A 12,729-nucleotide genomic window follows, 5' to 3' on the forward strand; every position below is an offset into this window, starting at 1 on the left:
GGCAGCGATGCCGCCCGCTCCCTGGCTGTGCCACCGCTTTTTAGACTGCTCCCCTCAACTTCATGCGACTGCACCATCTGTCTGTTGATTGATGTGTCCATCTGTCTGTCTCTGTCTCTCACCTTCCCCCCCTTAGTTAGTTTTTTCTTTTTTTTTTCCTTTTTAAATCAGTTGAAGCAATTTAAGATACTTCTACTGAAGGGTGAGGAGCAGGGATTTTGTGTTGCTTAAAGACTGGCTGCCTCGGGGGAGCGATGCGAGCCGAGGTGTCCCTGCATCTTGCCTCACAAAAAAATGAAGTCGTTTAAGAGCTGTCCAGATTATTTAAAATCTCACTTTCCAAGACATTTGGACTCAGATGTTTCTCTTATCTTTCCTTATTTTAAAGCTGGATGGTAGCATCTATTTCATCCAATTTTACACTGAATGTACAATAAAGTGATGGGTTGAAAAGGAAATTCAGAGCGACTGAGCTGATGTAATTTCTATGTCAGGAAAAAAGTAGTGAGAAGAGCAAACTAGTCCTGGCATCTGGGCAATAGCAGATGGAAAAAGACCTTTTAGATCCTCATCAGTCTCTCTTGATACTTTTATCTCTGTACGATCCGAGCATTCAGATTACTAAATTTACTTGCATTTTGACTGCTGTCTCAAGGTAAGTGATTTGGGAGCATCTTTTATTGCATGCCTGAGGAACAGTGTGTGTTGTGATCCACGCCATCAAAAAGCACTGAAAAAATAAGCATCGCCATTGCATTTTGCAGGTGGGAGAGGAGAGGAGCAGAGTGGAGGCTCAGTGATGTGCTGAAAATCTGGCAGAGTTAGCACTGAACCCAGGACAGCTCTATTCCGAGAAAAATGCCTTTATTACCTAGCCATCTCCTCCTCTTCCATGCCTGGCTTGGGCTGTCTGAACAGCACAGGCTGTTCTGGTGCAAGTGAGAGTCGGCCCCTTAACAAATATATTTTAAACTGTTCACAAGTTCCTCTGTGCTCTTCCCTTAGTTTTCACTCAACACGGCAGATGTGTAGCAAAGGAAAAGCAGACAACAGCTTTTTACCATTTACCAAGAAGCCTAAAAATTATTGTGGATCGTAGACATTTATTCCAGCTAGGAATGGCAAGGCTATGCCAGTTTTTTTTGCTGCATGATGGAGTGAAGTACTCATAGCCCCAGAAAGCATTTGGGAGCTGAAAAACCCTTCTCAGGCCAGTTGCTGTGAAAGGTTTGTTTTATTTATTTACAGATTCATTCCAATTGCTGTAGTATCTAGGTGCTGTGTGTGGTTGTTAGAGTCGGATTCATTGTGGAGATCCACACTCTTTGCCATCTTAATTAACCTGAAGTTTGGGAAAGGCTTGTTGCAGCCCAAACAAGTGGCAGGGACAGTGTCCCCTCCACCAGATGGGGATGAAAGGAGTGAGCGTGGGCAGAGTGACAGGCGCTGAATGGCCATCGCGGGCACTGAACATGGCAATAGAAGGAGAAAAGCTTTTTAGGTGATGATGATAAACAGCTTGTGAGAGCAGAGGTCTTAAGACATAGCTGATGGGAACAGTTAGTGGATGTTGGAGTGGGATGTAGGAGAAGGCACGCTGAGTGCCCAGGGAGTGGAGCTGCTGTACCATCAGCTGCGAGGAGGCAGCATTTGGTGGGTCCGTGCATTTTCTACCAAAGGCAGGTAGTTTCCAAGGCTGGGAAATCCAATCCCTTTCCATTTTTTCTTCAAAGCGATTTGCATTGCGTGCATTGCGCACCAGCTTTCTAAGCTGCTGTAAGAAAGTTCAATTTGATTTTTGAGAGTTAAAGAAACCAAGCTTGCAAGCTACAGGCCACTACCACGTGATGGCACCCTTTTTGCTCATGGTAGAGACGAGTCACTTGGCCAGGCTGTCCTCTGCAGTTTAAGTGGAATGAAGTGTGCTACATTTCTGTTGTTGCAAAGCACCTTTTGGTTTAGATTGGAGTTGGTCTCCCTAATACCTTGTGGCTGCCCAACAAACAAGGCACTAACACTCCTTACGGTGTATGAGATAGTGGTGTTTCAGTGATGAAAAACGCTCAGTGCTCTGTTGTCCTCCATGTTCAGCTTCAACCTCCTCTTTTCTATTCCCTCCGTGCAGCTTCAGCCCTGCTCTGAAGATGGTGGTGGTCATTTTCTCCTGGTCTTTTCTCCAGTGGTCGTTAGTAGAGCGTACGAGCTGCTGCAGGGCTGTGCACGCACTCCTTTCCACAGTGCTCCTCTGTTCAGACGAGGAAAAGGGCATGGAAAGATTCCCCTCAGAAGCATCAACAGTTAGATGTGCATGACTACAACGAAAAACCACACTCATCTCCTCCGGTTTTGATAAATAATCCACTAAATGAATAAGGTAACATGTGGCACCTTCTGCTAAAACTTTGAGTAACATTGAGAGCTAAATTTAAAAGAAGACTGAGGTGCCTGGTAGAACCCTGAGCTATGGCAAAGGGCTACTTTTTTGTGTGGTAGCTGAGAACAATTAGGTACCTAAGGACAGAAACCCTGAAAATTAAAATACTGATTAAATACCTTCCTCTTCCAGCCAAATTTGAGGAAATGCTGTTGAGGAAGGGGGGGGTCCTGAAGCATTTAGATGTTTTACTTGGAATTCTTAGCTATGAACCTTTCCTTGGAATTATTATTTTTTAAAATCAGCTGTGAAATACCTCCTCACTGTGGACAGAAGAATGTGTTTTGTTCCATGTTCTCTAAAAGCACAGGTTTTGGCCCAGCTATTGAGAACAGGGGCGGATCTTTAAATCCCACTCTTAGCCAAGGCTTGTGTAGGAGCTAAAGCCTCAGGTAACGTGACTTGGAGGCTTGTGTATGTGTCCGTCGACAGAAACCTAAGGGAGTTTAGCAGCAGAAATCAGTATGCGTTCAGTATAATTCAGAGATTTTACTTTATTGTGTGTCCAAGTGGCGGTTTGCTGAAGACCTGAAAGGTCTCACTGATGCGAGATGTTGGACCTCCATGTGTGTTTGTGATCTAACTCCAGGTAAGAGAGAGAGAGAGAGAGATCTGGAGATGTGTCGTGAAGATTGACAGCTCAAAGTGTGAGCAAACATACTAAGCACCTAGTGTAGCTCTTGGAAAAGTCTGTCTAAAATCAGAGTGCACAGATCTTAAATCCTCCAGCATACCGTGGTTCCCGGGGTAGGTGTTCAGAGCTTACATAGTTTTGGGGTACTTCAAAGAATAAAGACAAAAGAGTGAATTTTGGTTCAGTTATATTTCAAATATTAAATTTGCTCTATCTTTCTCTTAAAAATAAGATACCATTTTGAGATCAGAGTTTGACAAACTTCGTTGAAAACAGGCTGAGACATATATTTCTTAAATGATTCAAAATGATAAATTGAAATGTTCTTTTGTTTCCAAAATTCTTCCTCCTTTTTTTTTCTCCTTCTTCAGCAAAAGCTATCATTCAGTTTTCTGTCAACTTCAGGAATATTCAAACCCCTTAAAACTCAGTCTTTTTAAAGCAAGTTTAACTTTCATTGACCAACTGTGCAGCCCATATTACTGAGGCAGCCATAGCGCTTAGGACCTGAGCGCAGCGTGTTGTTGCACAGAGCTGCTGACCACAGGACGGAAGAAGGGGCTGATAAGCTAATGAAGAGCAGTGGCAGATAGTTGACCAGCCCATCGTTCTCCTAATCACTGACAGAAATACCTGCTGCACTGCTGAATTTCCCATGCAGAAATAACAAACACGATCACGCTGCCCTCGCTGCGTTTTGAACGTCATCGAAGATTCCAGCATTTATGGTTTCTGTTTCATGCTCTCGGTATTTGACCACGAAGTCTCTTGGCTACCTTAAAAATCTGTAGCGTGTTTCTGCTTTTTCGGTGTGTGGCAGCTATCGTGCCTTGGATCGGCGACGGTGGACTGGATGAACTGACCGACGTTTCCTCAGGGAGCGTTTGCGGGTGATTGAATTTTGTGCAATCAGCAAAGCGTTGCCCCTCGCCCCCCTCGTTTTTCTTGGTGACTAATCGGCGGTGACAGATGTCACCTGCGCAGCGACGCCAGCGCTGCCCTCGCAGCACTGCAGGCAAAAGCAAGGGCACCGCTTCGAAACGGCGGAGCCGAGCACTGGTGGGTTTGCCTTTTTCTTATATTTTTCTTTTTATTCTATTCTCTTCTATTCGTGCGTAGTGTCAGTTAATGAATAGGCTCAAAGCACTGCGTGGATGTAAGCAGCCATTAGGGCCGTATTTGCCACTGATTTTTTCTTTGCAAATTTTCTTAGCTTTTCTTAGCTGACAGACTGAAGAAACGACATATAATATTTACGCAAATGTGTGTATACCGATCCTCCTCTTTCTCACGTGCGGGAAGAGAGAAGTTTCCGTTTGTGCACGGCCCGGCCTGTCCCAAGTCCCCCCGGAGAACCGCCAGAGAGCAGAGCCATGTCCAGAGCACGCTCAGGTCTGCAGACAGAAACATCTCAAGATTTAATGGCAGTTAAGTGATAGGGAAGTAGTTGGGCGTTATTTATAGGAGAATTGCTAGGATAAGCCAGCAGGCAGGGGCCATGTGTGCGTGTGCTGCAGGGTGCTGGGCTCGGGAGCCTGAGGCCGGGGCGGCGAGCACCCTGCTCTCCAGAAGCACGTGAGATCAACCCAGTCTCCCTCTTCCTGGCAGAGCTGCCACCACACCGCTTTTCGCACACTGCATCCTCCAAACTCTGCTGGCAGCACTTCGGCTTCGTCGCCTGGACCTGGCCTGCTTTCTGCCTGCTCTTTGGTGCCGATAGGTGATGATCTGAGAAGAACAAAAACGTTTTTCTCTCGCTGTGAACGAGCAGTTTTGCTGCAACAGCGCAACCACTGTTATCCTAACAAGCCCTTGCTCTCTTGCTGCCCTTGCACGGAGGTCTTCTCCTTGCCTTCCCTGCCTGCCTCCAGCTGCTGGTCCAAACATGTCGTACTTAACCCCTGCAACGGGCAACGTGTCATTCAGCACGTTTAGCAGCAGATAAGTGCCTGGCTTTCATCTTCCATAAAATAGCTTTTAGTGTAACCGTTGGACAGAACTGCTCTAGATTAACTGGAATTTCTGGAGTTTTATAGTATTGCCTTTGTTGTGAAATTTCAGAACGAAATCCCAAAATTGTGCTGTTTGCACTTACAGGGGTAAAAAGAGAGCTCTGTAGGTATTGTTTCATTGACAGCGTGACCTTGCCATTAGACATGGAGGCAGGAGATAAACCTTTTCTCCTCCCTATTTTTGGGTTGACTTGTGTGAATGCTGCAGTGCATATGCACCCTGTTGGCTCCATGCAATGCTCAGAAGCTGTCTGTGGAAAGCAGTTGTTCTTACCTTTCCTCCTCATCTTCTCTCTTGCTGAGCCCCTTCGTCTGGAATGTGCTGAGATGTTTGCAAGGCCCATTCTTTGGCCTTGAGATGTTTGCAAGGCCCATCCATGAAAATCTTCAAAATCTATTAAACATGTGATGTTTCCTCCTCCTTCCCTCTGTTGCCCCTCCACGCAGCAAGCAGATCTTGGAGGCCTTGCATGGGCATAGCATGTCCATCCGGTAACTCTGGTGGCTCTATGACAAAGCCAGGAGCTCTCAGTGACAGGCTTTGACACAACCTGGTGGAAATGCTTCAGGTCAGACATCACCCAAGGTACTCTTGGCATAACCCATTTCCCTCAGGGATTTAAAATCCATTGCGATGTAGGGCCAAGTGATGCTCGCGTGGGATGGTCTGAGACATGGGACAACTCCATGAGCGAGTTGCTTTTCGAGGTCAGATGTTTGCTTAACCTTCTGGCAGCGGTAGCTGTCATGAGAGGAGCCATAAAGCTCAGCCAGATGCTGGCTTGCACGTGGCACAAGGAGAGGAGCAGGCAGAGGCCGTTGTTGGGGTCTCCCAAGTCTCTTGGAGATTTCCCATTGCAGATGGGTGTATGTTGTTTTGAAAGAGCTTCTGGCTGAATCCTGAAGGATGCTGAGTCAGGAGCAAATTCCTCTGGTGGGGACATCAGGCCTTATTGACACATGTGAACGTAGCGATTTATAGCAAGGTATTTTTATTGTCATAAAAGAAGCACAGTAAGAATTAGTACTGCGTGCCTTGTGTGTAGGAGCCCCTTTATGGCACGAGGTAGTAATGAGTAGCTGTGCAAGGAGCTAGGAGGGAGAGAGTCCCTATGACAAGGAGGACAGATCTTTTATTTGGTAAATTAATATCATGGCATATGGGCTAAAAATTTTTAAACACACACCAGTGTACGCTGACGTTGTGACAAGTGCTCGATGTCATTGGATAAAATGCGATGCACGGGGAAATCAAATGTACATCCACTCCTGTATGAGCTGCGCAGACACGATCTCTGCTTGCGTTTGGAGGAGGGGTTTAAACACTTGACGGCTGAAGAAGATGCTTTAAAATTAAGCACTTTGAGAACACGTTGTCTGGTTCATAAGCTGGATGGAAACGGGAAGGGACAAGATCTGTGTGTTGTCCCCCCAAATGGTGGTAGGAGTGGTTCGCACAGAGCAGAGCATTTTGTTTGACCACAAGTAGTGAGCTACCAGTAATGTGTCTGATTCAATACATATTTGAGATAGTTTTATGTATTTCTACCTACCTAAAAGTCATCTGATACAACATCTGATTTTCTTCAAGCTGTTAGAAACAAGATCAAAATTTATTTACCACCTATTTCAAGTAAAGTGTTACTTAATGGCCAGGCTGAAACACTGGGCTTGGTTTGGTTTTCTGTATTTCACTGATTCTCCCTGACTTTGTCACTTAACCTGGGAGGGCTGGAGACCCTTGACTGGCCAAGACAGGCCTGGGTCCACGTCCCATTGGCATGCGTCCACATCCATGCTGCAGATCACTGCTCGGTTTTAGAAGTGGCTGGCTGGGCTAGTAATGGTGTAAAATGCAGCAGTTCTCCTTGCTTTCTCCTCTCAAGATGTATATGGCACGGCTTGCCATCGCTAACGGGCCTGTGACCCCTGCGTCAAATACCGGGCCCGCGTGCAGGTCCTCCTCCGGCATGTACCTTCTGCCCTGGAGTGGTTCCTGGCTTGGCGATGTGAAATCGATTCAGTCTAATTACGATGTGAAATTAGACTGTTTGCACTCTCCACGCCTGCTCGGTGTTGCTTTTGTTCAAAGTTGTTCTTTTCCTTCCCTAATATAAATGAATATTTATTGATTGTGGTGGTTTTTTTTCTATTAAAAATGGAAGGTGAGGTCGCAGTGGGCTGCGGCTACCTTGTGGCCCGTGTTGGCTGGAGCCGGTGACGGTCCATGACCTCCCCAATGACCGGCATCAGAAATCACTGCTGTCCCCCAAACTTCCCAAGCAGCCTGCAGTTAGGAGATTTAATGACATTGCACCATTAAAATAAACGGGTATTCTGTAAAATGAAATGAGAGCAGTTCTTTCAAAAATTTCTACATCCTAAAAGATGAAGAATGAGCCAAAATTGGTAACTGTTACACATCTGCTTAATGTAAGCTTATTTTAGTGGAAGAGTGCCTCGCTTTTGCAGTTCCTAAGTGTTGCATATGTGGTAACTCTTGAGTTACAGATGATCCTGCAGTTTGCTTTTCTTTCAGTTACATTTTTTTACAGTTACATCTTCGATGGAAGAAGTGTCAAAGAGGTTCTGAAAAATGACTAAATTCCCCGAATACAGGAATATAACAAAAGACAGAACTCACCAGAATATGAGCATGGAGAGTAACACTAGACAGTAATTACGTGTTTGATGTTACTTCTGGAATTAAAATTCCATGCAAATAGCTTTTCCTTTTAACTCTGAGGATTGGGAGATGAGGACAAATTCATATTCTTATGTCATTCTTGAAATTCTTGCTCTATGAATAATCGATTTCAAGTGCTAAACACAAGAAAAATCTGAGGCGAGTTGGAGTGGGGGAGACTTGAATTAATCCAAAAGATTTCTATTTTAATTTGAATGAAGCATCTTGTTTTCCTGAAGTAAAAGGCTTATCTTAAGGCCCGTACGTTCCTTGTATGTTTAAATACATTTAGTGGAATTTTAAGAAGTCTTTTAAAAAAGAAAAATATAAAAAATTCTCTATAGTTAAAAAGTTCATATTGAGGAATTGAAAAATAGTTGTTAGAAAACATCAAAAATTTTTGATGCAGCATCTTTGAAAAATTTCATGCAACATCTTGAAATGTATTTCAGCATCAGGGTATGTGGGATATTCAGGGAAAGTTTGATTTGCAGCAGGAGAGCTGGTTGAAGATTCGAAGTGTGGCAGATTTCTCATTTTTGCTGAAAAAGTGTTGCGTTTCAAATCTTATCAACTAGCTTTAGTTGACAGCATTTTAAGGGTATAGATAGCCTACAGTAGATTTTCTGTTTTATTTTAAATGTAGGGATGTGGCAACACAGTATATGTTTAAGAAGTTTACATTTTTTTATGAATTAAACATGAGTGACTAAACACATGCCCATCTTTATTGCTTTAAAAACAGTAGGGTCAATCTCATGAATTCATGACTTAGTCCTTAATGAAGATTGTTAGAAGAGCTTTTAGATCAATTTTATAATTGCCTGTTGAGATCTAAGAGCAATATTTTCTATAAGCCTAGTAACTTCTCAATCATAATAAATGGAGTTTTTGAAATGTGAATATACAGTGTCAGGCATTGGATAGCCTGTAACGCCTGAAAATCGCTCGTTACTGAAATGGCGAAGAGAAGAGAACGTAGATGATGAGATACTTTCAATTTAAGATAGGTTGATGCCAGCCCGGAAACCAGATGATGTGAATGACCCACAGAAGCATGTTGAGATGGGATGTGACTAGAACTCACAACTAGAGGTTTTGGCAGGACGTTCACGTCGGCTAGTCAATTAGGTGCTATCTGTATGTTGAGAGGAATGTGAGCGTCAAGGCAGAAGATGTCCATTCATTCATCATCTCTTCTAGTACACCCAACATAAGCTTTTGCTGGTCTCTCACTGGTGTTATTTAAAGGATAGAGGTACTGCTGCTAGGATCTGCTTCCTGCTGTGTGCAGACTGCTAGGTGAGCACGTCAGCTATTGAGGCTGCAGCACAGTTTTTCACATCATAAGGGTGAAATAGGATGTGAGCTGCAGTAACTTTTTCCATTCTTCCTTTCTTGGGTTTGCAGGAAAGCAACACTACCCTGCATGCAGCCATGCTAAAGCAACATTTACAAAAGCAGTGTTTGTCTCTCTGAGCTAGGTCCCATATTCCAATATTTACTAGTAGCCTGTGACTGCAATACGTGGGAAGTGCTGCTGAATGGGCATTGCTCGCATGCCGTGAGAGAAGAAGAGGCAGCAAATTCCAGTGCTAAATGCAGCTGCACAGGTTAGATCAGAGCAAGTTTTGCCATTAGCTGCTTAAAAACAATGAGAGAATTGCAGACATTACGATGGATTCTGGCTTAAAAATAACGGGAGTTTGGGGTTCTGGATATGAGATGCTGCATTTGTCTTCTTAAATGGAAACACGTGAAAGTCAGGTCCGATTGGCGTAGATTCAGCTTTTCCTCTGTTATGTAGTCATTTATGCCTGTGGAAGGTGAATCAGAGCAGTAATGTTTCATGCTCACGTGTGCAGAGGTAGATGATTATTCCCCCTGCCATGAGAGCAGAGAAAGCTAAACTTAATAAGGAGTTAAATAAACCATGTCAGGCTAAAATCAGACCCTGTCAAACTCCAATGAAGACAGTTTAACAAGTAGTGGATTGATCTTGTGTAGTCATATGAAAGACTGAAGGATTTCAGGTATTACTTACTGAGATAATTTCAAGTTGTATTTCTTTCTGTATTGTGCTATTGTACTATATATATGTTTGCTATTCACGGCTAGCAAAAATAAAAGTGAAATTGCTTTTGTCAGTGATAGCTCTACAGTTTACTGAAAGCTGGAGTAAAATACATACGTAGTGGACTAGAATGTCCATCCTCGGCTAGCAGCTTTTCACCTGAGTTTGTTGCTAGTATTTTAGTAAGTTTGAGTTGTTTGCAAAAATAATTTCTCAAGGTCAGTTTGCATAGTCTGGCAGGGAAAAGGCCACAGCAAGAACAAATGGCCCAGAGCAGAGGAGGACGTTATAGCTGTGGTGGCTCATCGCTGTTGCGGCCAAGCTGAGCCCTGGGAGTGGAGCTGGCAGACCCAGGTGGTTGCCAAAGGGCCATACACGCCAGATAGACCCAAACCTGCAAGCACTGGGCCAAGGGATGCAGATGCCAGCAGGTGGGGAAGCGTCACCTGTAACCCAGTTCTCCCATTCGTAAATATTGTAACCATTAGGAATTATACTCAAGGTGAACATTATCAAATGATAAATGGATGTAATTTCTCTGCTGTAAGCATCTTGGTTACTTCTGTGTGTTTATGCTCCGAGCGTGGCTACCAGATCAGACTCCGCAGGGTCCACCTGTGCAAGGACACTGAGGGTAGAGACTCAGCTCCGCTCTTCAGATACTTACTTGGCATGCTTAAAGGTAGCTCCTGCTATTTGTTAGCTTGAGGAGCTCTTTAGGTTCCACCATCTGTGTTATCCAATGACTCCATCATCTGTCATCTCCAATTTTCTATAGTGGGAGCTTAGACACCAAGCTTGTACGTAGACCCAAAAATCTAGTCAACTGAATGTAGATGTCTGGACTTAGAGCTCACCTTCCCACAAGTTTTTGAATACAACGTCACCTCGATGGAAGAGTGGTGCCATGCTGCCCTGCTCAACTAAGAAGAGGCCTCTTCAGCAGAGGGAACCAGAGACCTCTATATTGTGTGGAGGAACTGAGAGTTTCCACAGACCCTCAGATACCAAAGTAGCTAGTAATGGGCAGTTTACTGAATTACTGTCTGTGATTCGGGTACCCAAACTCCACTAAAAAACCTTGTAGATATGTGTCTGTGTTTTTTTAGATCTTGCCCTTGGTACTTCTCTAATGATGTTCACCTAATTGAGTCCTCGTTAGAAGAAGACAGTGCACTCATGCTTATAATACTTAAGTCAACATACAGAATAGATCAGAAGCCCAAATCTGCTCAGTCTGACTGTGAAGCAAAATAGTTGTGTCGTTCTAGTATATATGTACATAGAATTATACTTAGTCTTCTGTTTGCACATTATTTAGATCAGTGGCCCATGACTAAGGATGCTAAACACAATCTCAGTGCAAATATTGTATCACAACTGTGCAGCCAAGAGAACTGAGACTATGGCTTAATATTTTCTTTCCACACATCATTACTCTGGAAATGCCACTGGGAAATTCCTTAATTCCCTCTTTTTTTGGATTGATGACAATATGGAAGAGGTAATAGTATTTATTATTTATTATAATAATATTAATGAGTGTTAATAATAGCTTAGGGAGAATAAAAATGCTAAGCCAGTATTTAGTGAATGTCACTTTTTTGTATAAAGCTATCCTTTATAAGCTGTTTAGATAATTCAAGGCTTTTAATGATCTCACAGTAAATTAATTCTATTAATACAGTAACTAACCAATATATACACAAGGACTGACCAAAAATGACCTGCAATTATGAAAAGAGTTTGCTTCTTAGTTTGAAACCAGTGGCCAAACCTGCCTTTCATGGCAGCCTTGGCTGGTGAAATCAAGCCTAGTGCTGCATGTTTGGCCTCGGAGAAGGTGAAGTGACTGCAGACGATCCCTGAGGTGCATGTGCTAGATCAGGATATAGCTGACCACTGGCGTTATTACTGAATAATAAATTAAATATTTAATTCGTTGTTCATGTGTGTTGGTAGACCAGCTTTCATGAATGCTTCATGAAGAGCTCACAGACTCTTAAACTCTGTCAAGAGATACCTTTGTAAGACATATTTTACTGCTGGAATCAGCAGTTGAGCCATTTCTGGACTTTGCACATAGACTGAGCACCTTTCCGTACATATCAAGGTTAATATAACTTTCAGTGTCTTTTTCCTTTTCTTTTTATCCTGCTTTGATGCAATTATCTAGTAAGTCATGTGCTGGACTCTGCGTTTTTCTACTTTCCCCAGCTCTGTGGGTTTATAGACATCCAGTTTTGAGCAGTAAGTTATTGCTTGTTTGTGAGGTAAAATGCTTCAGCAGCTTTGGGCATAAAAGACAAGAATAGCGGAACATGCGTGAGTAAAGCAGCGTATCAGACTCCGTAGTCACATGTACAAGAAATAATTTCCAAGTATCATGGGAAGCCCTCTGTGTTTTGCTTATTGCTGTTTGATTTTCAGGGTTATGAATGGTTCAGGGTGGTATATTTAAGGTGTGATTTTACTGTTAGTTTTTTCTTTTCTCTCTCTTTTATCCCTTTTTCATTTTGTTCACACTTTTCCCATGTCACCTTGGCCCTCTGTTTGGTGACACCTCAGCTGTGTCCACTACCACGCTCGCCCCGAGCCCCAGCCCCCCGGTGCCACCAGCCTCTCTGACTGACGCCTCTCCTTCCCCTCCAGCCGTCCCGAGCTCCAGTGTCCTCCCCTCTGCCCCCCGAGATGTCGTCCCTGTCTTGGTCTCCAGTCGGTTTGTCCGTCTCAGCTGGCGCCCACCCGTCGACGTGAGAGGGAGCGTCCAGGCGTACACAGTCTACTTCTCCAGGGAAGGCATCAACAGGTAGGTGTTGCCGGCGGGAGCGCACGAGTGTCCCGCCGCCCTCCTCTGCGTGGGCGCGTTCCTAAGAGGGCCTGAAGGCT

General features: G+C 43.9%; 1 protein-coding gene across 1 annotated transcript in view; it reads left to right on the forward strand.

Annotated features, from left to right (window-relative positions):
* Window positions 1–12,729, forward strand: part of DCC (DCC netrin 1 receptor) — a 551,739-nt gene that overhangs the window by 359,795 nt on the left and 179,215 nt on the right. Inside the window, exon 8 of the mRNA XM_062599476.1 lies at window positions 12,493–12,649. Coding sequence (XP_062455460.1) covers window positions 12,493–12,649 — 157 coding nt within the window. The remainder of the gene's footprint in view (window positions 1–12,492; window positions 12,650–12,729) is intronic.

This window comes from Rhea pennata, chromosome Z, assembly GCF_028389875.1.
Source record: "Rhea pennata isolate bPtePen1 chromosome Z, bPtePen1.pri, whole genome shotgun sequence".
Taxonomy (NCBI): domain Eukaryota; kingdom Metazoa; phylum Chordata; class Aves; order Rheiformes; family Rheidae; genus Rhea; species Rhea pennata.